At 34.8% G+C, this 27,678-nt stretch overlaps 1 protein-coding gene across 7 annotated transcripts in view; it reads left to right on the top strand.

The window, feature by feature from the left end:
• The window catches only part of LOC100735607 (A disintegrin and metallopeptidase domain 3-like), a 117,354-nt gene that overhangs the window by 20,569 nt on the left and 69,107 nt on the right, over nt 1-27,678 (top strand). For 6 of the 7 annotated variants that reach the window (XR_010044593.1, XR_010044594.1, XR_010044592.1 and 3 more), the window contains exons 5-6: nt 10,969-11,045; nt 13,553-13,727. Coding sequence is in view for 2 of the 7 variants with exons in the window: in XM_023561972.2 (XP_023417740.1) it covers nt 10,969-11,045; nt 13,553-13,727 (252 nt within the window). In the remaining 5 variants the exon portion in view is untranslated. Of the gene's footprint in view, nt 1-10,968; nt 11,046-11,221; nt 11,323-13,552; nt 13,728-27,678 lie in introns of those variants that run through there. The other variant, XR_010044596.1, reaches the window with a different exon arrangement.

Raw genomic sequence — 27,678 nt, 5'->3', positions numbered from 1 at the left:
ATACCAAAAGCATTTTGCACAGAAAAGCCTGACTTGAAATCTAGCACACAACAATCATCTACCTAAAGAAGACATGTATTAGGAGTTTTAGGAGATTAAAAATGTGAATTTTCATCCTTTACATTATGATTTACCAACATTTCCTTTAATGAATAGTGGTAGTGGTTGGTGTCACACATGAGAATTCTATATAGTCTAATTTCTGCTTTTCTTCTAAACATTTTATAGTTTTCTATTTTCTGTTTAGTTCTGTATTTGGTTTAGTATAATTTTATGTAAAGTGTGAGGCTTGAATACAGGTTCATTCTCTTGACTGTGGACCTGTGAGTGTTTTAGAGCTATTTATAGCAAAGATTATCTTTCTGCATACAACTATTCTTGTACCTTTGTTGAAAAATCAGTGGAACATACTTGAGTGGGCAATTTCACTCCATTTAATCCTCTTTTGTGTATATTTTTTATTATTGCCATATATTTCTTTTTGCTATATCTGTGTCTTAAGTATTAATGTTATTACAGTGATTCAATCCACTTTATCCTTTTGAGGTAATTTTTAATTATTTGACTGCATTGTGGTTTTCATTATAAATTTTAGACAAACATACACTATGTACAAACTTTTTTTAGGATCATGATGAAAATTATGCTTAACCTATGGATTGATTTTGAGAGAATTGATCTTTTTACTGGGTTGGTTCTTGTAATCTGTGACTTAAGTAAGCCTCCCATTTATTTGATATATTATGAATGTCTTTCATCAATATTGGTAGTGTTGTCATTCAGATCCTGTATATTTTTATAGTCTTATAGCAATTACTGCTAGAGTTGTTTTCAGTTTCCATGTTTGTTCTGATATCTAGAAAGTCAGTGTACTTGTTTATGTTGATCTTACAACTTGTAATGTTACTGAAGTGACAGTCTTCCTACTTTTTTGTATATTCTTTCAGATTTTTCTACATAGAATATTCTTTTATTTTATTGTTAACTTTTTATTAGTATATATTTTCAGTTCATAATGTTTACATTCTTTGTGTGGAGTTGGTAATACACATAACACATCTTAATTACTTTTTAAATCCCCTTTTCCTCCATTCCTTCCCACCACCATCCATCTCTGGCCCCCTTCTCGTTTGAGAAAGACCCATCTCCCTAATTCCTACTATCTATTTTTTCTTGCTTTTATTAAACTCTGGAGTTCTCATATTTTAAAAACTGTGATATTTGCACGTGTGTGTTTAATTTATTTCACTTAACACGTCCTTTTAATCTGAGATTGATTAATTGTTCTTGCTACAAGATCCAATACAAATGTTGAATGAGAGCAGTGAAGACAGGTGTCACTATATTGTTCCTATTTTAGGGATGAAATATTTGAGCTTTAATGAAGATAGTATTGCTGGAGGTTATATGTCTTATGCTGTTTATTGGGTTAAAAATTTGTCTTCTTTTTCTTCCTTTTCTTCTTCTTCTTCTTGATTTTCAATAACTGGTATTTAGTTGTATCAGATGATTTTTCTGAAGCAGTCATTCTGATATTCTGTCTTTTCTTTCTTGATCTGTTAGTGGAAGTGTAAGTCTAATTTTGTCTTAAAGGTCCAGAAACATGGATCTTTCAGAACCACATTTATTCTTTAGAACATTTCTATTGATGAATTACTAATTTTGATTTTGTGAGTTTTATTTAAAAATGAGTACCTTACAGGAAAAAAATCACAAAAATAAAGTATTAAATGTTTAATATTTACTGAGTGTTTAAAAAGCATCAAAACTTTCAACATTGACTGTATTTGGTGTACTGTCTAAAAAAGAACACCACAAATTCTTATGTGAACTACAATGATAATACTAATAGCACTTTACATTAAACAATATTTCCTTCAATTGTCACACCTAAGGCAGTCTGCACACATGACAAGCATGTTCCATACACCATGACAGCACATGTGTTTTGCTTTCCTGGGCTTTTTGTAGGACATAGTTGACATCTCAGTGGTCTTGCTGCTTTCTCAGGGATTCTTATTCTATTATACAGTGTGTATTTAGCAGGAACATAAAATATTAATAAAGTAATAAATTCTTAATATGGATTGTGTATTTAGAATAAACATCAATATTTTCCACTGGCTGTGTACTTGCTTACAAAAACTAAAGGATCCATCAGAAATAAATTCCTGTATGAGTTACAGTGAAAATACCAATAAAACTCTGCCACTAAAATAAACTTCAGTTGTTATACCCAGTGCAATCTTCACACATGACAACCTCACATTCCATATACACGTCTCACACTGACAGCACATGTGCTTATCTTTTCATTCCTATGTGATGCTCTTTTTACCCCTCTTTTCCTGTTTGGTCAAGAATTGCTTATTATATTATAAAACATGTACCTAGCAGGGAAATAAGGTATCAATAAAATAAAATAAAATATCAAGTGGGTAATGAGTACTTAGACTAAACATTGACATTTCATATCAGCTGTTTACTTGCTTACAAAACTTGAAACATAACATCAAATATAGAAACCTATGTAAACTACAGTGTAAACACAAAGGTCTGTGCCAGACAGAAGCTTCGCTACAACTGTGGCACCCAAAGCAGTCTTCATACATTAAGACTGCATGATCTATGCACAAGTATCATTTACACCGATAGCATATATATTTTATTTTCTTTTAATTTCTTGTAGAGCACAATTGACAACTTTTTTGTTTTCCTGTTCTTGTAGTACATCTTTGTGATGCTGCACCTGCCCCTTCACCCTTCAGCTCACTAATGTGCTCCACAATTTTTTAGGTAGTTCCCTAGGTGGTAACATTTTGTTTTTCTTCTGCTATAAATGGCCTCTTTTGAGCTCCAGTCCCAATCCTCTAGGAGAATTTCTCTGTGATATTTTGTACTTGTTATTTTCTTTGTAAACTATCAAACTATTTACGCTACACATATGCTCTATATTTTTAGACCTCTTTTTAACATTAGATTGTTTCGTTTGGTTGCATGGCCATTTTGTAATATTTCAACTTGTCAAGTACATACTTACATTGGTGTTTTCTTCTTCAACTGAATCAACTGACTGTATCAATCTGTATCAGTCCATTCTTACTCCATTTGACTATCACAGGAACTTTGGCTCACACAGCCAGTGTCAGTGTCAGCACCATCATCAATCATCACCATCATCGTTATCCACTCACACCACTATTCTGTTATGAAAGCATGTAATTTACCATAGTGTATCATCTTCATTCATGTGCAATCTGATGGTTCACTTATGACCTCCTTCAAAACCAGCAAATCTGGCTTTTCATGTACTTTTCATAGTACTGACTTGAGATACTTCTACCAGAAAAATTGAAAGAAAAATTTTTTAATGAATCCTGGAATGCTGTGGATCTATTTGGCCCTCTGGTTGGCTAAACATACTCACTAGAGAAAGCATAAGGTCAGTAAAAGTCCTGTGTTGCTACTTTTGTACACATGCACCAACTTTGTCATTTGTCATACATAGTGGATAAACAAATAGTTTGCTTCCTGTGTCCCTCAAGGAAAAGTACTGTGATGTGCAGCCATCTACTATTATGCTAAAATACAAATTTACATTGGAAAAGTAAGGAGTGGGCTTGCTGGCCCAAATGTCAAGTATCTGGGCTTATAATGGTGAATTACACTGAGTCTCAGATCCTAAAACAGAGGGGTAGGGATATAGCTTAGCAGGCACAATGCCTGCCTGGCAGGTGTGAGGTCATGAGTTCTGTTCCTGGTACCAAAAAAAAAAAAAATATATATGCTGAACCAGTATTGCAATTTCTTACTGGTAATTACTGATAATTTCTTGCAATTATTTTTGTCATTGTGCACAAAAGATAATAGTAGTGTTGGTCATTCTTTGCTTAACAACTTTGTCAGTTTGTATGTTAGAGGGATACTTGAGTCATAAATCATATTGGTTGCAATAATTCCCCCTTTATTTTTGGGCAATGTAGAATAACATAAATATTAATATATTTGATAAAGTTTTTCTGTGAAGTCTTTTGAGCCTGTTAATATTTTGTTTGTGGGAACCATAAAATTACTGATTCACTTTATTTAATGATTAGAGGAATGTTAAGTTTATTAGTTTTGTCACCAGGAATCTGGGTCCTGATACAGCAAGAAACCAGCCCTTCCCTTCTTTGGTCCTTTGTGCCTTTGATGAAAGAGTCTATTCAAACAAGAAGGCAGGCCCTGTCACCAAGTTATCTGCAGTGAGTGCAAGTTTGGATACCTTTTCATGTATATAAGTTTCTCCTGGTATGTAGGGAACTAGGATAATTATGAAGCTTTTCAACATTTTATTTAGATGTTACGTTGAAATTTCAAAATGTTTTTCTGAATTTTTTAGATGGTCAGTGTTTCCACAAGGGATTTAATCATTTAAGACATTTATAGCGGATGTTAATTTAAACCAAGTCTTAGCCCAAAGTAACAGGATGGGAGTGGGGTGTCTTTGAAGCACATTTACTTTCCTGATGCCATTGGGCCATGAGCTATGGAAGCTGGAATACTTTATGCCTTATTCTAGTGTTAGCCATCCCAGTCAACAGGTACAAATGTGTGCAATACAACCTCACTGTGGTTTGTAGGATCACTTTAGGGCTACCCACCATTATACTGATATACTCTGAAAATGTAAATATGTGGATACCGCATATAAACGATTTATGATATTTTACCTTTATTTGAATACTTTGTTTGAATCTGAATGATGTCCTAAATGTTCATCTATGTTTTCAAATATTGCATAATTTTCTTATTTTTCTGAGGCAGAGGGCTTTAAATTACTTAAGTGTACTCCATTTTCTGTATCCATTTTTTGTCAACAAATCTTTAGTTTGTTCTTACCTGCTCTGGTTTTCATATGGTTTCAGTGTGCATGCAAAAGTTAAAATGCTGTTAAAGTTTGTGTTCAGCTCAGATGCCCATTTTAGGATGGGATCTTTGAATTGGGGGAGGGAACTGATATTTTTCAATTCTTTATATGTTCTAGATGTAAGTCCTTTGTCTGAGGGACAGTTGGCTAAAATAATTTTTTCCCATTCTGTGGATCTTCTTTAAATTACTTAAGTATTAAAGTTATTTTGGCTCGGGGCTGGGGATTTAGCTCAGCGGCATAAGCGCCTGCCTTGCAAGCAGGCAATCGTGAGTTTGATCCCTGGTACCGATAAAAAGACAAAAGACAAAAAAAAAAAGTTATTTTGGCTCACAGTTTATAGAGGTTTCAGCCCATAATCTGCTGCCTTCAAAATCAGGGTGTCATGGCAGAGGATTCTGGTAGAGGAGAATCAACTCATGACATGTCAGGCTGTAGGCAGAGACACAGAGCAAGGGAGGAGAGAGGAAGATAGACCCTTCCAGGCTGTGTCCCCAGTGACCCAGACTTTATCTCCCAAACGACATTTACTTATAAACTCATCTGTAGACTAAACCACTGATAAATATCACACTCCAATGATCCAGTTACCTCCTAAAAGTTCCACCTGTCAGCATAGGAGGTTTTTGAGAAACATCTACACATAAACCATAATAACTAGTATAGTAGCAATATCTTTTTGAACTTGCAATTTCATGTTTTGAAAGACACTGAAGTGTAATAGCTCAAAAGTCTCAGGTTTACAGGTGGAGCCTGATTAAAAGGGGCAGGTTACTGGAGTATGATTTGAAAAATTGTCTATTCTCTAGTTCCTCCCTTCTCTGTCTGCTTCTTGGCCACTATGTGGTAGACAACATTCCTCCATCGTGCCATTTCATCATGCTGTTTTTGACTTAAAACCATGGACTATTCTCTAGCCTAGCTTTCCAAACTCCTTATAAACCACTTACAAGGCTTCTAAACCACATGATCAGTACAGTCACAACAACCCCACTCCTGGTACCAATTTCCTGTATTAGTTACATTCCTATTACTATAACAAGGTACTCTTTACCTACAACTTGAAGGATTCGGTCCATGGTTGGTTGTTTCCAAAGCAGATATTCATGGCCAGTGGGTGTGGCTCATTTGGTGTATGGAATTATTGAAGTTTTCTATTGTTCATCTTCTGGTGGGATACCTTGTCCTTTACTAAAAGTGAGTAAGTGATCTATGATGACTGTATTGCTATTTCTCTGGGGGTTCTTTGTATTATATATATATATATATATATATATATATATATATATATATGCTTTTATATTAAGTACATAAATATTTACAAGTCATATCTTCTCACTAGATTCTTTAATAATTATAAAATCTTTTATCTCTATTGTGAGAGCTTTTGATGGAGTCCACTGTGTCTTAAAAGTATACCAATCCCTATTATTTGTATGTAATTTGTGTATAATATTTATATACAAATATTTATAATAATTATAATTTGTGTATAATATTTAGCATCATTTTTATTTATTCATTAACTTTTAATCTATATTTTAATCTATATTTGCCCTTAAATTTATAGTCATTTTCTTGTATAAAGTTATTCTTTTTAAAAAGTACCTGTTCAACACTCCAAACATGTTTTTCTTTCTTTGGCTCTTGGTGTTACTGTTGTTCTGTTATTGTTGTTGTTATTGTTGCTGGTGCTACTGGGGATTGATCAAGTTCTAGGCATGTGATGTATCACTGGTCTATCTCCCTAAGCTCTGCAATCCATTGGTTTCAATTCAGGATTTTATTTATATTTTAAGCACTTATTCATAGGAAAGAATTTGTTATAGACATTTTGACTTTTTAAAATTAGTATTCTAATTCTAATTCTCTTTTGATTTTTGTGGTACTAGGAATAGAACCCATGGTCTGGCCCTTGCTAAACAAGTGCCCTACCAAGGAGCTATGTCCCCAGACCCCATTCTTGTAATTCTGCTGTCTTAATTACTTTTTATTGCTGGGGCAAAATATCCAATACCTACAATTTAAAGGAGAAGAAATTTATTTTATTTCACAATTTGTAAAAGTTTCAATCTGTAGCAGACTGGCTCCAAGACAGGGTAGCATGGAAGATGGGAATGACAGAGAAGAAACAGTTTATAGCATGACAGACAAGAAGAAGAACAAAATTCAAGGAAAGAGAAGGGATACATAACCCTTCCAAGCTACACTCATAATGACCTACTTCTTTCCAGCAGGCTTCCTAACATCACACCAACTATAAACCCATCAGAGAACTCATCCAGTATCATACATGTGTGGTCCAGTCACTCCACCTATGAGCACATGAGTCTTGGGGGATGTCTAGATATAGACCAGAGCATCTGCTATTTAATATTGCTCCTTTGATTTCTTTTCTTTTTATTTTTTGTGTTTTTATATTGCTATGCTTTGAATTCTTTTTATATCATATATACTTATAAGTATGTATCTGTCTATGTAACTACCTATTGATTTATCTTTGGATTATATTGTGATTTTCATAAGACATCAGAAGGTGGTAACTATATATGTTAAGCTTGCAAACTAAATTAAGTTGTAAGTGGATATTCTCCATATTAACTTCTCCTTTCTCTGAAGTTTACTTTAAATTTTTCACGATTGGTATCTTTTTATGTTTTGTTTATACTTAGTTTACCACTTTTGTATTTTTGAATTAGAAATTTATATTAGAACTAAAAGTGATCTAACCACTACTATTATAGTAATATAATACTTCATGTTTATCTATGTATTTACCTTTACTAATGAGTTTTATGTTTTTATGTAATTTTATTCCTGCTAATGTCTTTTCATTTCATTCTTAAGTATGCCATTTCATATTACTTTAATATTAAATGTTTGTCTTACTTTTCTTGTTGCTGAGACAAAATACCCAGCACCCAAAGTTAGAGGCAGAAAAGTTTATTTAGCTCACAGTTTCCATCCGTGATTAGCTGGTTCCAAGGCAGAGTGGCACATGGCAGAGGAGCAACAGTTCATGTCAATGAGAAGCAGCAAAAGCAGCAAGAGAAAAGCATTTTTCTTTCCCTTATGTTGTATTCAGTCTACCAGAATTTCGGGGGTGCCAGTCCAATCAGTGGACTGATCCATCAATCACCTACTCTTAATCCTGATACCCTTAATCCCATCATCAAATTACAAATCAATCACACACTCTAGATTCAGCCACCTCCAGAAAAACTCCAAATGCATGAGGCTTTGGGGAGGCATCTAGGCACAAACCATGACACTATTGACAGTGTCACTATTTGGGAAAATCTCTATCTCTACTTTGTTTCTTATAGCAGCCTTGGTTGGTAAATTTTTCTTCTTTCAGCAACTTGGACAGACCATTCTATTCCCTTCAGGCTTGTCTGGTTTCTGCTAAAAATTTCCTTCCAGCAGTCCTATAATTATTTACATGTTGAGCTGTTTCTCTTTTTCTGTTCTCAAAATTCTGCCTTGTTTTTAATTCTTTATAATTTATTTATAGTGAATCTAGATGTGGATTTCTTTACTTTTATATAGTATTCTGTGGGTTTGTTGAATCATATCAATTTCCTTCACAATGGATAACTCTTCATCCATTGTGTCTTTGAATAATCTTCCCAGTATTTAAATTCTTCTAGTTCTGTGTATATTGGTCTATTAATAGTGTTTCATAAGACCTGACCATCATTTTAATTTGAAACTCTTAAGTGAATTATTTCTAAAGATCTTTCTTCAAATTCACTGACCTTTACTCTGATTGAATCTGCTTATGAATCCTTCTTGTGAATTTTCTCCTTTATTATATTTCACTCCATGACATCTATCTTATAGTATTTTTGTCTTTTGAATTGATAGCCTTCTTTCAGTAGCTGCTTTTCCTTTATTCCTCAACTCTGCTTAGCAAGGGTAACCATATACAAGCCCTTCCACTCCTCCTGCTTCCTCCATTGTTCGCCAGTGCCTGGAAAGCAAAGGAACAATCAGAGCTTCAGAACTCCTGAGACAGATGCTAGTTATTGGACAGCTCCCTCAAGAAAATCTGTGCCTGGTGTGCAGACAAACCCTCCTTTCCTTGGAAGAAGCATGGGGCTATAGAATTCTTTCTGTTGTGGCTTTGGTGCACCATCTTCAGCAACTAAAGGTCCTGATACAAGGCACTATTTGTATCTGGTTTTCATTCTCCAGGGAAGAAAAAAAATCCCTTCTTTCTTACCATGATCTTGGCCATTATTTCTTTGAATGCTTTTTCAATGCCATTATTTTCTCTTCTAAGAATTTTTAAATACGTTTTGGATGTTTAGTTGTTCCACAGGTCCTTGAGGCTCTATGGATTTTATCCAGCTTATTTGCTGTATTTTTCAGACTAAATAAGTTTAAATTCTATTTGATCTGTTCATTGATTTCTATCTCCAGTCATATCCACTATTTAGTGTAGCTAGTATATAATTGTACTGTTTATTATGTTTTTAAGTGCTCATATTTTCATATGTTTTGTGGCTTGTTTCTTTACTCAGATTGTTATTAATTATTTTCTTTAGGAGATGTGTAATTGTTCATTAATTCAATTTTTGTGGGTGCCCTACAACATTTTCCTCATAAATCTAAAGTACAATTTATCTCAATATAGGCATTGATTACTTACGATTTTTATTCTTACTGTAATATGCATAACTTAAGAAACATTTTCTGTGTAACAACTGGATAAGGAGATACTTGACCTGTTTAAATTTTCTATGTTAGAAAGAAGTATTCCAGTTTAAATTTAGATTAATATGGTCTGCTCTTTGAGTGACAAGTTATCTTCTCAGGATTACCAATATGTGAGCTTCATTCTTCTGGCTCTGCAGTAACTCCTTGTTCCTTGCTATTGTGTTCCACTGTTAGGCTATAAAGTTATGGCATTGTTTGGTACAGGTAGGTACTAAAAGATTTGTGGATGGAAAGCATTGTCCATGGCTGCTTTTTTAGCTGTAAAATGCATGTTCTTTATTCGTGCCTCGGCGTTAGGAAAGCTACTGTAAGAACTGTGGGGACTACCTTGGCTTCTTGGCTTGGAGGATATCTCATAATGATCTGCCAGCAAAAGGCTCTCCATTCTAGAATACAGTCTCCCCTGGCCTGAGGTTTGGGGTCTTACTTTCTTTCCACCATCCTATGAAAGGCTTCTAGCTGCAGGTCCTGTTAACACTAATGAGTTGGTGGCGATTGCTGTTCTTACTTAACAAGAAGCAGGGTTGTATCTTTCCTGTGCACTGAAAGATGGCTTTGATGGTGGTTTTAGATGAAATACACTGCTGTCAGTGTGTGTTGGTCATAAGACAGGCTGGCCTATATAGGCTGTGCTCCCTGCTGCTCAAGGTAAATATGGACCTCTTCATATACCTGCGCGGGCGAGGGTGGGGATTGCTAGCCCTCTTGAGGTAAAGTGAATAGTTAGGGATGTTTACAGACCAACTCAAAAGAGAATGCCCTCAGACGGAAATTTTCAAAGTTTCCATTGAACAAAGGAATATAATTGATTTTAGAAGTCACTAGATTTAAAGGAAAAGCCAGGAAAGCTGAAAAACATTATTAGGGGAGCGCTCAGGAAAGTAAAATCCTGTAAAGTCCTTGAGGAAGAAATATAAACTATGAACAATCAAATATCTCTAGAGAGAGATGTTAAAGAAAAATAAAGTAGAGGAAATAGCAAGTACGATTCTTTGGATAACTTAGAAAACATCAATGAAAACTTTCACAGTTGCAGTCAAAATAATGCAGTAAATTGTACAGTGATTGCAGTTCAACACAATGTTGAAGCTCTCTGACTGTCAAAGAAAAGATGTAGCTAATACAGATGCTTTTCAAAATTTAGACTTATGGTAAGGATGACTTGAGAGAATGTAGGAATCATGATTAGCGATAGACATAAAAGGGTGAAGAGGTAAGCATTGCAACAGAGGAAACGAAATGGGATATGTCAATGGATAATATTTATAGATCGTGGTGAAATCAAGGACTTAATTTGTAAAACACTCATAAGTGTATCTTCCTATACTTCTTTTTAGGATCATTGTTTTTATGAAGGATATGCAGCAGAAAGGCCAAAGTCAGTTGTGGTACTGAATGCCTGTGCTGGACTCAGGTAACGGCGTGTTCTAGAGCCCCCACATTAAAGATCTTGAAAGACACCTTAGTTTTCAGAAACTTTTCCAAGATAGCATGAAAACCGCCAAGTGTGGACTTTGGATGTATTTCTTAACACTTCCTTTGTTTCTTCCTCTTCATTGTACCACTTCCCTCTTCTTCTCCCTTGCTAGGCTTGCAATCATAAAATTCACGCAGTAAAATCTCTTACTGGCATGAAGAGAACCAGCGTAGGTGCCCCATCTACTGCTAAATGGTCTAACAGAAATAAAAAGGTAAAGATTGTGTGCACTTCTGTTTTTGACAAGATTATCCTTGTCCTGATGCCAACCCTAGTAAAAGACCTGTAATAAAAGAAAATAGTAGGCTAATATCCTCAAGGAACATATATGCAAAATCCTGAACAATATATTAACAAATGTAATTCACAAATACATCAAAAATATCATTCATTGGGTCAGAGTAGGATTTATCTCTTAGAAGCAAGGATGTTCAACATAAGCAAAGCAATAAGTATAATACATAACATGGTCAGCATGAAGGGGGAAAACCTTAGGATCATTCTAAGCAGAAATGCATCTGACAAAGTTCATATCTTTTTGTGACAAAAATTAGAAGTATATGTCTCAACAATTAAGGACCATATATGACAATTATATGGCTTATATCATTCTAAACCATAAAAAATAAAAATCCTATAGAAAATAGAAATAAAAATTCCTTTAAGACTAGGACTAAGACAGGATGCCTGTCATCGCTTCTATTCAGCATAGTAATAGGAACCCTAGAGGTAACTATTAAGCAAGAAAAAGGAAGAAACAACATCTAAATTGGAAAAGAAACTCTATGATTCAAAGATGACTTTCTTGGGGACTGGAGATTTAGCTCAGTGACATAAGCACCTGCCTGGCAAGTGCAAGGTCATGAGTTTGATCCCTGGTATAAAAAAAAAAGATGACTTTCTCTCTTTTTTCTTCTTTTCCTTTCTCTGGTTCTCTCGTATACATATAGATAGATAGGTACATAGGTAGGTAGGTAGGTAGGTAGATAGATAGATAGATGTAAGAGATTCTATCAAAAATTTTAGAGCTAAGTAAATTAATTTGGTTAACTTACACAATGAAATTCAACATACATTTTATATCTTTACAAAAAGTACCTAAAAAGGAGATAAAGCAATTTGATTTGCTTTAGCTACTACAAAATACATTTTTAAGGAATAAATTAACCAGGGAAGTGAAAGACCTGCACCCTGAAAAGTAAAAAATGTTGAAGAAAACTTTGAAAAAGACATTCTTATCAGAAAGATTCACTGTGTTTATGAATTAGAAGAATTAGTGTTAAAATTTTTCATATTACCCAGAGCAATCTACATATTCAGTGCAACTTCCATTAAAATATCAATGTCTTTATCCATAGAAATAAAGAAAAACCGGTTAGCATGGAGAACAAAAGCTGAAGTTATCACATTACTGTAAATATGTTACCAAGCTCTAGGTATCGCAACAGCATGACACTGGCAACAAAACTAACTTGCAGACTAATGGAATAGAATAAAGACCCCCAGAATTAATTGTGAAGTCCACTAATTCTTGACACAGGTGCTAAGAGCACAGAATATTACATACATTCCATATATTCCATACGTAATGTTGGTATGCCTAATGGGAACAAAGGCCTGTCGCCAGGACAGAACCAGGGTTTTATTCATTCCTGAAGAGGAGAGTGGCTTGGGGATGAATGACTGTGAGAATGGTGGGAGATAGTGAGTACTGAAGCTGGGCAAGGGAGAAGGCCTGATAGCACCTCTGCAGTATGCAGAGAGAGAGAGGGAGATGCAGAAAGAGTAATCTGCATAACAGTTTTTGGAAGGATCTTGTATTTTGGAGTCCAAGCTTCAGCCTGGATGTCTAGCCTTTGTGCCCTGAGACAGCATAGGTTCTTTCTCAAGCCTGTCTCAGCAGAAAGGATGCCTCACTCGGTCTAGCTTATGCATACTAGTTGGGAGCAGCAGGAGGGGCATCACTGACCTGCTTTAAATGTCACACATCAGCGCTGCAGCTAGATCCATTTGCATTGCCTAAAGCAAATTGAGGGGGCAAGAAAGATCCTAGCCAGCTCTGTACATCCCAGTACACAGAATTAGAGCTAGGTTTAGCCAAAGTGGAGACAAGGGCACTGGTGCATCTTTCAAGGAGAACCGGGGGTCCCAGGGGTCCTCCACATAGAACCATAGCTTTTGGCAGTAAAATAGCCTTTATAAAACTTTTTACATATTATTTAGAAGTATATATAATCTTTATTTGCATATTTTTGTCTCAGTCTGAATATTGTAACTGCATTTTTGATCATTAAAAATTAAAGTTAAGTATGACAGGGTGTGCTTAGATAACAGATTGCAAAGATCATCAAACAGTGTAACATATTTAACACCAATTTATAGTTTTCATTGGAAAATATATACTCATTTTCTTTTTATTTCTCTTTTTGTGTTTGAACATCTAGAGGAATGATACAGTTTGAGAATGTCAGTTATGTGATCGAGTCATTGGAATATATCCCGACATATGTGCATATGCTTTATCAGATTAAAAATAACATACCACACTCCTCCTCACCAGCAAGTTACGTTGTGCCTCCAGCTCCACCTGAGTCCTACAGAACTTCTATGAAACAGGAAGTAAGTAACCCTCTCTGTGAGATCCTCATTTATGTTCCTTTTGAGAAACTTACTCACTTTCAAATTTGAGATGTGTCTCATTGTGGAAACAAACTTTGAACACATGGTGATTATCAAAAAGCCTACATCACAGGGTAAAGGATCTTTAAAAATATTCTTATTTATATAATATTTAGAACATGCACTACATAAACATATAAATTATCTCTTTTTTTTATTGTTTGTTTTTTGTTTTTGAACCAGGAATTGAACTTATGACCTCATGCTTGCCACATAGGCACTATGCCACTGAGCTATATCCCTAGCCAACCATATGAATTAAAAATCATTCTAACCATAAAATTATTTTCCTAATTGTAGACTTTTTATGCACTTATGTTGTGACAGTTTTCCTGAATATACGTGCTAATACTACCAAAATTTTCACATTTGACAGTTATTACTTGACAAGCACTTCCTTTTGTAAAGCATATTCTTTGTGAAAAATCATTATTTTGGTATCAGATTTACAGATAGAAAAGACAGAGGAAAATCCACTAAAAATTTGTCTATATATTATTATCTAGAAAAAGTACTATTTTGGATTATTTGTTCTAATTATTATTTTTATTTATCAGTATATGTGTTGACTTACTTCACAGTTGGTATTTGATACATTTCATGAGATTTAAAATTTTTATGTCCATTTCTCTTCTTCTTCTTTCCCCTTTTGCATCTCTTTCTCCCCTTCTGATTTTCAGATCTATACTTGCTTCCTTTCATTTATCTTTCATTTTGCTCTTATTTATACTTTTGAGTTTTCATATTAGCAAAACTGTGAGGTAGTTGAGCTTCTGTGTCTGGTATTTCACTTAACATTGGGATTTCAAGTTGTATCCACTTTCCTATAAATGACTCAAATTTAGTCTTCTAAATGGCAGAGTAGTGCTTTATTGTGTATAAATATTATTTTCTTTATTTATTCGTCTACTGATGGAAATATAGACTATTAAGATTTAACTATCATGAGTTATGGTGCTATAACATGAGTATGCAGATACCACTATAATACCTACTAGGGGAATAGCTGGGTTGAATGAAAGCTTTAGTTTGTTTTTTTTAGGAATCTCTATACGTATTTCCATAGTGGTTGTACTGGAATACATAGTGGTTTACATTACTAAGAATAATAGGGGGGAACTGTGGAGTTTCAAGCAAGCAGGCAAGCGCACACTATCCCCGGAGCCCAGCCTATTTGGGATTCTCCCACCCTCTGGGTACAGAGTAAGGGCTGGGCGGATCTGGGGCACCTGCATCCACCTTCCCATGTGTCTGGAGGACTGTGGAATTCTAAGCAAGCAGGCGAGCATCACCAGTTCCAGAGGCCCCGCAGCCTACGGTAAGTGCCCAGTGTACTCTGCCCCAAGCCCAGCCTGTTCGGGACCCTTGAGCCTTCCGGGTGCAGTGAAGTGGATAAGTGGGTCCGAGGCGCCTACATCCGCCTCCCCATTCTGGCTGCGCTCGGAGAACTGTGGAATTTCAGGCAGGCAGGCGGGCACACACTGTCCCCAGAGCCCAGCCTGTTTGGGATTCTCGCACCCTCTGGGTGCAGAGTAAGGGCTGGGCAGATCTGGGGCACCTGCATCCCCCTCTCCGTGTGTCTGGAGGACTGTGGATTTCTAAGCAAGCAGGCAAGGGTCACCAGTTCCAAAGGCCCCATGGCCTGCAATAAGTGCCCGGTGTACTCTGCCCCAAGCCCAGCCTGTTCTGGACCCTCGAGCCTTCCAGGTGCAGAGAAGTGGCTAAGTGGGTCACAGGTGCCTACACCCACCTCCCCATTCTGGCTGCACTCGGAGAACTGTGGAGTTCCAAGCAAGCAGGTGGGCACACAATGTTCCTGGAGCCCAGCCTATCTGGAACTACCGAGTTCTAGGCAGGCAGAAGACCGCCACTGGTTTCACAGGCCCAGCGGCCTGGGGGAACTGGGTGCCAGCGTCCCAGGAGCTGTGAATATAGAAATGGATTTCTAACACACCCTGAGGAAGCTTTTGAATAACACTTGAAACACAGAAATATAGGAAAATGACAAAACGAAAGACCAAATTACAACCTCAAACCTCCAGCCCATCTCAAGAAACCCTAGGAGCGATGTATATAGAAGAAAATATATGTAATACACCTCAAATATTGGACATAATAGCTACTGAAATAGACAAGCAACTCCAGGAAGCTTTAAAGGAATTAAAAATTGAAATAATTTCCCAGGTAAAAGAAGAAATGATAAAAGAAATGAAAGAGATTCTGAATATATCTAAGAAAACACAGTTTAAAAATTGGAGGAACTAAACAAAAAGATAGAATCCCTAGATGAGCAATATAAAAACAAACAGAATACATAAAGCAGATGCACAGAGATATACAGGAAATAAAAAAATACACTGAAAGCTGTAAAAACCGCCTCAATGAAAGTGAAGATAGAATTTCAGACCTTGAGGACAGGATTGCAGCCAGTGAACAGGAAAGGAAAGATCTTTTAAAAATAACAAGGAATCAGGAAATAACAAACAACTGCAAGATGATGCAAACAAAACAACATAAGATTGATAGGAATTAATGAAAAAGAACGGGACAACATAAAGAACCTCAAGAGGATATTTAGAGAAGTAATAGCTGAAAATTTCCCAAGCATGAGATCAGAAAACGACATCAGGTTCAGTGAAGCCTATAGAACCCCAAATGGTCATAACCAAAATAAAACTACATCCAGACATATAATAATCACCATCCCAGAAATCCAACACAAATATAGATTATTAAAAGCTGTCAGAGAGAAAAGACAGATCACTTATAAAGGAAAACCTATCAGAATCACAGCAGACTTCTCAGCACAAACAATAAAAGAAGAACATGGAGTGAAGTATTCCAGATCCTAAAGGAAAATGATTTCCAACCTAGAAACCTGAAAAACTATCATTCAAAATCAATGGTGAAATATGATACTTCCATGACAAAGAACAGCTGCAGAACTTCATGAACAACAAACCAACCCTGCAAAAAATACTGAGAGACAGTTTAGATACACAAAGGAAAAAAACCACTAAGCAAAGCAGATAATTAAACAGAACAGAAAGATAAAGATGCAACAGCAGAAAGATAACATGTCAACAATAAACCAGCATATAACAGTTATAACCATTAATGTAAATGGTCTCAATGCACTAATCAAAAGAAACAGACTGGCAGCATGGATCAAGAAACAAAATCCAACCATATGCTCTTTACAGGAAACCCATCTAACCCAGAAGGATACTCACAGACTGAAAGTCAAAGGATGGAAAACAATACTTCATGCAACAAGAATCCAAAAAAAAAGCAGGAGTAACCATTCTGTTTGCAGACAACGTGAACTTTAAACCAACAATGATCAGAAAGGACAAAGAAGGTCACTACATACTCGTGAGGGGAAAACTCCAAGAGGAAGAGATAACTATCTTAAATATATATGCACCAAACTCCAGAGCACCCAGTTATATAAAACAACTATCAACAGAAATGAAAAATCAAATTATCAGTAACACAATTGTAACAAAAGACCTTAACACACCACTGACACCAAGGTACAGATCAACCAGACAGAAAATGAGCAAAAAAATAATAGAACTGAATCACACCTATGAACAAATGGACTTGATAGACATATACAGAATGTTCCACCCAACAACATCAGAATCTTTTAGGAGAGAAATCACTCCTAAAATTCATCTGGAACTAGAAAAGACCTAGAATATCAAAGGCAATTCTAAGCAGCAAAGACAAGGCAGAGGCATCACATTCCATGACTTGAAGTTGTACTACAAAGCAACAGTAGTAAAATCAACCTGGTACTGGAATCAAAACAGAGCCAAAGATCAATGGAATAGTTTACAAGATACAACCACAACTACAAATACACTCAACCACCTTATCTTTGATAAAGGAGCCAACCAGGTTCACTGGAAGAATGACAGTCTCTTTAATAAATGGTGTTGGAAAAACTGGCTCTACATTTGCTCAAAACTAAAACTAGACCCATACCTATCACCATGTACTAAATTAAAATCTAAATGGATCAAAGATCTGAATATTAAAACAGAAACACTAAATTTATTGGAAGACAAATTGGGTACAAACCTTAAAGACATAGGGGTAAGTAGAGAATTCATGAACAGGACTCAAACCTCATGGGAAATACTTCCCAGAATCAATAGCTGGGACCACCTCTTATTAAAAATTTTCTGCATGTCAAAAGAAATCTCCAGCATAGTGAAAAGAAGACCCACAAACTGGGAAAAGATCTTAGTGAACTCCCCCTCAGACAGGGACTTTTGTCTAAAACATATAAGGAATTTTAAAAGCTCAGACCCCCAAAATTCAAAGATCCAATCCAAAAATGGGCATCTGAGATGAATACGCACTTCTCAGATGAAGAAATACAAATGGCAAATAAATACATGAAAAAATGTTCATCATCATTGTTCATTAGAGAAATGCAAATTAAAACCACACTGAGATTCCATCACACTCCTGAAAGAATGGCCAGGATCAAGAAAACCAATGGCAACAGATGCTAGAGAAGCTGTGGGGAAAAAGGAACTCTCCTACACTGTTGGTGGGAGTGTAGACTGGTACGACCTTTGTGGCAGTCAGTCTGGAGATGTCTCAAATTTGGGATTGGAAGTCCCATTTGTTCCAGCTATTCCATTTCTAGGCATATTCCCAGAAGAACTGAAAGCATCATACCACAGTGATCTATGTACACCCTGTTTATAGCAGCACAATTTGTAATGGCCAGATCTTGGAAACAACCCAAGTGTCCATCAACTGAGGAATGGATAGAAAAGTTGTGGTATTTCTATACAATGGAGTACTACTCAGCTATAAATAAGGATCACATTGAGATATTTATCAAAAAATGGGCACAGCTTGAGACCATACTCATAAGTGAAATAAATCAATCTTGCATGTGTGAATACTGAATAGTTTCCCTAATATAAGAAATGATTCAAATATATAAAAGTATGTGGTAATCATGATTCCCCATTATGTGGCCTTGAAGCCTTATAAAGTTTTCACTTACTAATTGGAATGGCTTTATTGTCGGCTGCTTGATATTATGGCCTGTGAGGAAATGAACAGCTATTTTGAAGAAAACAAGTCATCATAATAGCTAGTGCTTATTTACTATCATCTTGTTTTGAAGCCCCACCAAACTATGGCTCTTCTGTCTCCATGGGTTTTATCATGATGTATCTTGCTGGATTTTATTGTATGTTACAGTATAAAAAAATTGTTATAGGCAAAGAGATAATATAGAAACCATTGTTCATTTTCTGTTAGCTGGTTATAAATACCCTACAATGCTTTCATCCACTTGAATTGTTTTACACTGACTGGATATGTTTGATGCTATAGTATATGGAGTTATATTCAAATATTTCAAGGAAAAAGACACTATGGTAACTACTATTCAGTCGGGTTATTTGGTGGTGAAGCACTAGGTTGCTGAAAGTGTCAGGCTTTGACCTGCACTGTAATGTTGTTATGTCCTCTTTTATCTCAATCTCTCACTTATTCATTTAAAAAATTATTTAGTTATTTTTTATGATTTTTTTAACTAAGGGGAAAAATTTTGAAAAATTAGCAGGATATGTTATAATAACTTTTTTGATTTCATATTAACTTGATTTGAAGTCCTGTAATACTCCCACTATCTCATTTTGACTGATTAGACTGTGTTCCGTTCTGTATGGTAGCATCAAGTTTGAGGGTATAAGCAACTACTTTGAAGGCAATAAGATTCACTATGATGCCCATTCTGGTTTGACTATTTTCTTCTTTTGAAGTCCTGTAATGTTTACAGGGTTTATGTTTTATTGCCCTTGTTCTCTACTGTTTTGTTCAACTTTATAATACCTAATGAGATAGACAATTCTTTTTAAGGAAGCAAGAGGCATTATGGTAACCATTGTTGATAACCTTATACTCTGTTTTTACATCATGTGCTATGTCTATCCTTGGTTTTGACTGACAGCTTTGTTTTGCCATATTTGACTTTATTCTCTTCCAAAAAAAGTAATAAGAACTATGGAGTAATAAAACCCAAAATGTGTAAATTTTGTTATAAATAAGAGAGGGGAAAAAAGTGCTGTAAAGGATACAACTGCAAGTGTGTTTAGGGGTGTTAAATAGATGACCATATTAATGTTTTTGGTTGGATCATTGAACACAACTGTTTGCAGTCTCACTGTTTGAATGTCCACTTTGTATGCTTTGATACTGTGACTTGAGCAACTATCTGTAAGATAATAATGTGTAATCTATTAACTGGTGATTTCTTACTCTTTTTTTTTTTTTGGTAGTTTTGTATTACTTGTACTCTTACACTGTTTTGTTTTCTTTTTTCTCTTTTTCTTTTTAAATTAAAAAAATTAAAAAAGGAATAATATAGGAGGGTTTCTTTTGCAAATACCTCATCAGCATTTGTTATCATTTGATTTCTTGATGATTACCTTTCATTCTGGAGTAATATAAAACCTCGGTGATTTTTTTTAATCTGCATTTCTCTAAGAACCCATGATGCTGAATATTTTTTCAGGTATTTATGGGCCATTTTTACTTCTTCTGAGAAATGCCTATTTATTTTAGTTGTTCATTTATTTTATTGAGTCTTTTATCTTGAGGGGTATAACGATTTTAAGTTCTTTGTGTATTCTACATGTTAATCCTGTGTTTGAGGTATATATAGCAAAATTTTTTCCCATTCTTTAGATTGTCCCTTCACTTTGTTGTTGCATTTTCTGGGCAGATTTTTTTAAATTTGGTATAGTTTCATTTGTTGATTCTTGATGTTATTTTATGTGCAATTTGAGTTCTGTTCAAAAAGTCCCTGCCGAAACCCAGTACTTCAAGAATTTTACCTATGTTATCTTCTCACAGATTGCTTCTTTCTTAACATTTAGATCTTTTATCCATTTTAATTTTTTTAGTATATGATGGAATATATGGGATCTACATTCAATCTTCTGCATGGATATAGCCAGTTTTTCAAGCACCATTTTAGTAAAGAAAATCTTTCCTCCAGCATGTATCTTTGACCCCTTTATCAAAGATTAGGTGACTGAATGTGAATAGAGTTTGTTCTGAAATCCTTATTTAGTTTCATTAATATATATGTCTGTCTTTGTGCTGATACCATGCTGTTTTATCACTATAGCTTTGTAGTATAACTTGGAATCTGAGGTTGTGATAACTCCTGCTTTGCTCTTGTTCCCCAAGATTGCTTTTGCTAGTCTAGATCTCTTCCAGTTCTATATAAATTTTAGTATCTTTTTCTAGTTCTATGAGGAATGTTGTTTATATTTTGATTGGAATTGCATTAAATCTGTTTATTAGTTTTCGGAGTATGGCCATTTTAAATACTATTGTTTCTACGTATCTAAGAACAGGAATTATTGTTCCACTTTTATATGTACTCTTTGATCTTTGTGTCAGAGTACTATGGTTTCCATTACAAACATCTTTTCTTCTCTGATTAGATAATTCTTTTTTTTTTTTTTTTTTGTCTTTTTCGTTTTTATTGGTACCAGGGATCGAACTCACAACTGCCTGCTTGCAAGGCAGGCGCTTATGCCGCTGAGCTAAATCCCCAGCCCCCTAATAATTCTTAAGTACATGGTTTTTCTTCATGCTCCTATGAGTGTTTTTTTTTCCTGATTTCTTCCTCAGTGAGTTCATTTTAAGTGTTTGGGAATGCTATTAATTTTTGCATCTGCTTATATTGCCAAACTTGGTTATTAATTCTAGGAGTGAGTCTTTTGGTGGAATTTTTAGTCTTCTGTGTACAGGCTTCTGTCATCTGCAAATAATGGTAACTTGACTTCTTCCTTTCTAATGTATATTCCTTTTAATTCTTTCTCATTCCTGATCTTGCTGGCTGAAGTTTTGAGCACTACACTGAACAGAAGTGGTGTTAGTGAACATCTTTGTCTCATTACTGATTTTAGAAAGAAAGCTATCAGCTTCTCCCCATTTAATATGATGTTGGCCATTAGTTTGTCATAAATGGCTTTTACTACATTAAAGAAAGGCCCCTTTCCCTTTTTTCTGCAGTTTTTTTTTTATCAAGAAAGGATGTTGAATTTTATCAAAGAATTTTTCTGCATCTATTGAGATGACCATATGATTTTTGTTCTGGCTTCTGTTTATATGATTTCATTTGTTGATTTGCACATATTGAATCATCTTTGCATCCTTGCAGTGAAATCTTCTTGATCATAACATGTGATCCCTTTGAAGATTTGTTGCATTCTGTTTTCCAATATCTTGTCTAATTTGTACCTATTTCCTTTTAAAAATTGCCTGTTGTTTTCTTTTTTAGTTAGGATCCTTTTTGAATTTAGGAATGATAGTGATACTGGCTTCTAGAAATGAGATTGGAAGCACTCTTTGCCTTTCACTTTCATTGAAGAATTTAGAATTTGTGTTATAACCTCCCTCAAGGTCTTATAGAATTCAGTGTTGAATCCACTAGGTTTTGGGCTTTTCTTAGTTGGTAGGCTTTTTGTTACTGCCTCAATTTCATTGCCTGTTACTAGATTGTACAAATTATGTTGTCATGGATCAGTCGTAGAAATTCATATGTGTCTAGGAATTTGTCCATTTCTCCAAGATTTTCTAATTTGTGGAGTACATTTTTCATAGTAGTTACTCCGATTTTCTGGATTGTGGCAGTGTCTGCTGGAATTTTATCTTTTTCAGCACTAATTGTATTGATGTCAGTATATTCCCTCCCTTTTGGTAAGTTTGCCCAAGTTTTTGTCTAAGTTTGTTAATATTTCAAAGAACTAGCCCTTTGATTCATTGATTATTTGTATTTTTTTACTGTCAGTTTCATTAATTGCCACTTTGAGCTTTATTATTTTCCTCCTTAAACTAGATTTGAGTTTGGATGGTTCTTGTTTTGGACTATCTAGAGGCACATCACTGGGTTATTTATTGGAGCTCACTTTCTTATGCTAATATGCACATTGATAACAACAAACTTTCTCCTGGCACTGCTTTCATTGTGTCCCATAGGTTCTAATTATTGTTATATGCCTACTTATAAATGTAAATGTAGCATTATATGTAGTAAATAATGTAGCATTATGTAAATGTAGCAAAATGTAGCATTATAAATGTCCAGTTTTTTTTACAAATGATATTTAGCCATTATGTTTCTTAAAGTTTTTTCTGCTATTAGGTGAATAATGCATATTTTGTTTATTATTAAGTTGCTTTTTCTTTTCATGATAAAAACCCTCCAGAAACTCAGAATAGACAGTATGTACCTCAATCTCATAAAGGCCATTTGCGACAAATCAACAGCAAACGTTATACTAAATGGACAAAAATTGAAAGCCTTACTGTAAAATCAGGAACAAGACAAGGATGTCTACTATCACCACTGATTCAATATGGTTCTGGAAGTATTAGCCAGAGCAATCAGACAATAGGGATAAATTAAAAAAGTAAAAATAGGAAACAAGAAATTAAATTATCATTATTTTCCGATGACATGATACTCTATATAGAAGACCCCAAAAACTCCATTAAAAGACAATCATAGGTAATAAACAAATTCAGCAGCATAGCTGGATACAAAGTCAGCACTCAAAAATCAACAGCATTTCTATACAGAAACTACTCCATGAGAGAGAAATTATGGAAATATTGCCTTTCACAGTATCATCTAAAAAAATGAAATACCTAGGAATCAACCTAAACAAGAATGTTAAAGACCTATATTTTGAAAATTATGCTACTCCCAAAACTGTTATACAGATTCAGTGCAATCTCAAACAAAATACCATTAACATGCCTTACAGATCTAGAGAAAATATTCCTAAAATTCATCTGGAAACAGAAGAAACCTAGAATAGCAAAGGTGATTCTGGGCAACAAAGGCAAGACAGAAGGCATCTCAATTCCTGACTTGAAACTATACTACAAAGCCACAGTAATAAAATTAGCATGGTACTGGCAAAGAAATAGACCTGAGGGTCAATGAAGCAGATTAGAAGATGCAAGCACAACTGCAAAGACACTCAGCCACCTTATATTTGACAAAGGGGCTAAACGTGTTCACTGGAAAAAAGATGGTCTCTTTAATAAATGGTTTTGGAAAAACTGGCTTTCTACGTGCAGAAGACTGAAAGTAGACCCATGCCTATCGCCATATACTAAACTAAAGTCAAAATGGATCAAAGATCTAAATTTTAAAACAGAAACACTAAATCTACTAGAGGACAAGGTAGGTAAAAATCTTGGAGATGTAGGGGTAAGCAGAGAATTCATGAACAAAATGCAAACCACACAGGAAATATTTCAAAGAATCAACAACTGGGATCTCACGTTACTAAAAAGTTTCTGCACTTCGAAAGAAATCACCAACAAAGTGAAAAGAAAACCCACAGAATGGGAAATAATTTTAGCCAACAATCCCTCAGACAAATGACTTATATCCAGAACATATAAAGAACTGAAAAACATCAAGCCCCCAAATTCAAAGACCCTCTCCAAAAATGGGCTTCGGAAATGAATACACAGTTCTCAGATGAAGATATACAAATGGCAAATAAATACATGAAGAAATGTTTACCATCACTGGTCATTCGAGAAATGCAAATTAAAACACCATTGAGATTTCATCTCAGCCCGGAAAGAATAGCTGCCATCAAGAAATCAACTGATAACAAATGTTGGCAAGGCTGCAGGAGGAAAAAGGAACACTTCTCCACTGTTGGTGGCAGTGCAGACTGGTGCAACCACGATGGAAATCAGTATGGAGATTCCTCAAAAAACCAAGATTGGAGGTTCCATTCAATCCAGCTATTCCCCTCCTGGGTATTTTCCCAGAAAAATTGAAAAAGTCATATACAGTGATATATGTGCACCCATGTTCATAGCAGCACAATTTGTAATGGCTAAATCTTGGAAACAACCGAGATGCCCATCAACCACAGAGTGGTTAAAAAACTGTTGTATTTTTATACAGTGGAGTACTAATCTTGAGGCCTTTATAGGTAAATGGAGACAACTTGAGAATATCATTTGTGAAATAAAGACTCACATTAGTAAATATCACATTGGCTCTCTAGTGTAAAAGACAATAAGAACTGACAGAATAATGAGATGCAAAAAGTATAATAGATATTGTAAAAGTGAAAGGGAAGAAAGTGCTCTAAAAGATAATAATAGTATGTATAATGTGTAAGATAGATGACCATATTACTAAATTTTTGTTAGATCACTGAACAAAAGAGTGTGCACTGTCAATGTTTGAGTGTCTAGCCACTTTTTATGCTTTGATTTTGTAACTTTAACAACTATTGTTAAAATGACAGTATGTGATGTATGAACTAGCCATTTTATGATGTTAATTTTTTTAATTCTGTGTTCTACTTTTTTCTTTTTTCTACTTTATTCTTTTTAAAATTTTTTTCTTTCTTTCTTTAAATAAAAAATAGTTAATATAGTTTTAAAATCAGTTGTTACATTTACCATTTTAATAAAATCCTATTGGTTAGCGTATCTATTAAAAGATGAAATATTTGAAAACTGAAAAAGAACACAAGGCCAAAATTATTGCCAAATATTGGTGTGAAACACACTGCTAATTAATTAAAGGGCAGCAGATGTCACTACTAACTAATTAAAGGGCAGCAGATGGAGGTGCTGGAGCATAGGTTCGTATTATGCCTCTTCTTTCTTTCACAGGAAAACTCAGTAACTATTTTTCAGCATATTTGACATATTTATGTTAACAGTTCAGTTAGATATATATTGATGGGCACATATTTTTACAAATATATACACCTCAATTCAATATCTTTAATATACTCTAACATTTTCTAAAAGAACAGAAAATATAAATAAAATACATAAAAACTCATTATAGATATGTTTTACAGTAATGAAATTACAGAAAACATGTAGATACACAATAAGCATCTTAGAACTTTAGTTGAAACTTAGAATCCCAAACTGAAAATAATAAACAATAAAAAATGTATGTATTAAAAACATAGTGGCACATCCATCTACCCCTACTCCTTAACTCATCCACAAACAAACATGAAAATAATAAATTTTTAAATGACATAAACATACAACAAACAAAACAGGATTCACAGCAGTGGAAGCTGAAGAAAACATACGTAACTGACTTCCCTTCTGAAAAGCCAAAACATTAGCTGACACTTCAGCTGAGCGATAGGAAAAAGTTTCTACTTTGAAGTGTTACTGAACCCAAATATGCTAGCAGTGGGTACAGAGGTGTACCAAGGAAGAAACTTGGTGAAAATAAAGTGTACCAATATTTGTAAAATTAAATATCCTTGGTTAATAGATATTTTCTTTCCTAGATAGCAAATAATAAATTTTTTTCTTTTGGAAAGTATGAAATGGAGGTGCCAATCACAAATATCCCACACAGTAAGCCTCACTTATCAGAATTCTTGGAACCAAAGATGCTTCAGAGGTTATATGTTTTGAAATTTTGAATATGTACATTTATATAATGAAATATTTGGGAATGGAACACAAGTATAAGCATAAAAGTCATTTCTATTTACATATCTGTATACACACATAGCTTAAAAGTAATTTTTCGTGGTATTTTTGTTTCAGGTGCACTTTGACTGTAACTCACTGCATGACGTTGAGTGTGGGATTTTCCCCTCACATTTCATGTCAGTTTCTCAGAACTTGTACCATGTGAGACCCCCAATTCCATGTCTTCAGATCAGCTGTACTCAACTTTTCACAATAGAATGGGCACAGTACGCTGAATTTAGTGTCACTAAGTTAAATGGATCACACTAGGTATTGCAAACCAGGTTGTTTCTTCAAGAAGTTGGATCAAAAAGCTTTAAAGGAAGAAATAAAATCAGTGACCTAGAAAAACATCTAACTACATTGGTAGCAGAATTTTCCCAGAAATCAATTCTGAAAAGTCACCATTATGGAAACCACATTTCATAAGCCCCAGAAGTAGCCACAGATGTTGAAATGATTTATTAATCATGTGAAGACATACTAAAATATGTTGAAATCATTTAATATGAAAGACCTAGATATGACAAAGTGAGTTAAATTTTGAGGATACCCAAAGTAAGGTGAAGAAAACCAAATGATTATTGATAACATTTTAGACCTATGAAAAAAATATTTTAAATATTACAAAAAATAACAGAAAGGTAACAGTTCTTTTTTATTTTCATTTTTTTCATCTGATACAGGTTCTTACTATGTAGTTCAGACTGCCTGAAACTTGGCATGAAGCCCAGTCTGGGCTGGATCTCGGGGCACTTCTCCTGCCTCAGCTTCCTGGATGCTAGGATTACAGGTGTTTGCTACCACTCCCAGTTAGAATTCTTTTTTTTTTTTAATTTTTATTTAAGGAGAAAAGAAAAGAAAGAAAAAAAAACAGTGAAGGGGTACAAGTTATACAGGTTTACAGAATAAAACAATGCGCAGTAGGAAATCACTAGTTAATGGATTACATATTGCCATCTTAGAAATAATTGTTCAAGTCACAAAATTAAAGCTTGTAGAGTGGACATTCCAACAATGATACTGCAAACAGTTCTGTTCAATGATCCAATAAAACTCTGTGATATCATTTTCTATCTTATACTTTTAAATATACATGCAGTTATATAGTTTAGAGCACTTTCTTTTCCTCTCTTTTGTACAGTGACTATTACACATTTTGGGTTTCATTGCTCCCACAGTTCTTGAATTCTTGATGTTAATATATATGATAATCAAAATTTTGCAACTAGATAGAAGTGTATTTTTTGAGACAGGATCTTACTATGTAGTCGAGGCTGACCTTGAACCCATTATGTAGCCCAAACTGGCCTCAAACTCAACAGCAGTCCTCCTGCCT

Source organism: Cavia porcellus, unplaced genomic scaffold, assembly GCF_034190915.1.
Source record: "Cavia porcellus strain 051 isolate PalLab524CR breed Dunkin Hartley unplaced genomic scaffold, mCavPor4.1 scaffold_29, whole genome shotgun sequence".
NCBI classification, from domain to species: Eukaryota; Metazoa; Chordata; class Mammalia; order Rodentia; family Caviidae; genus Cavia; species Cavia porcellus.
This window is presented reverse-complemented; position numbering and strand designations above follow the sequence as displayed.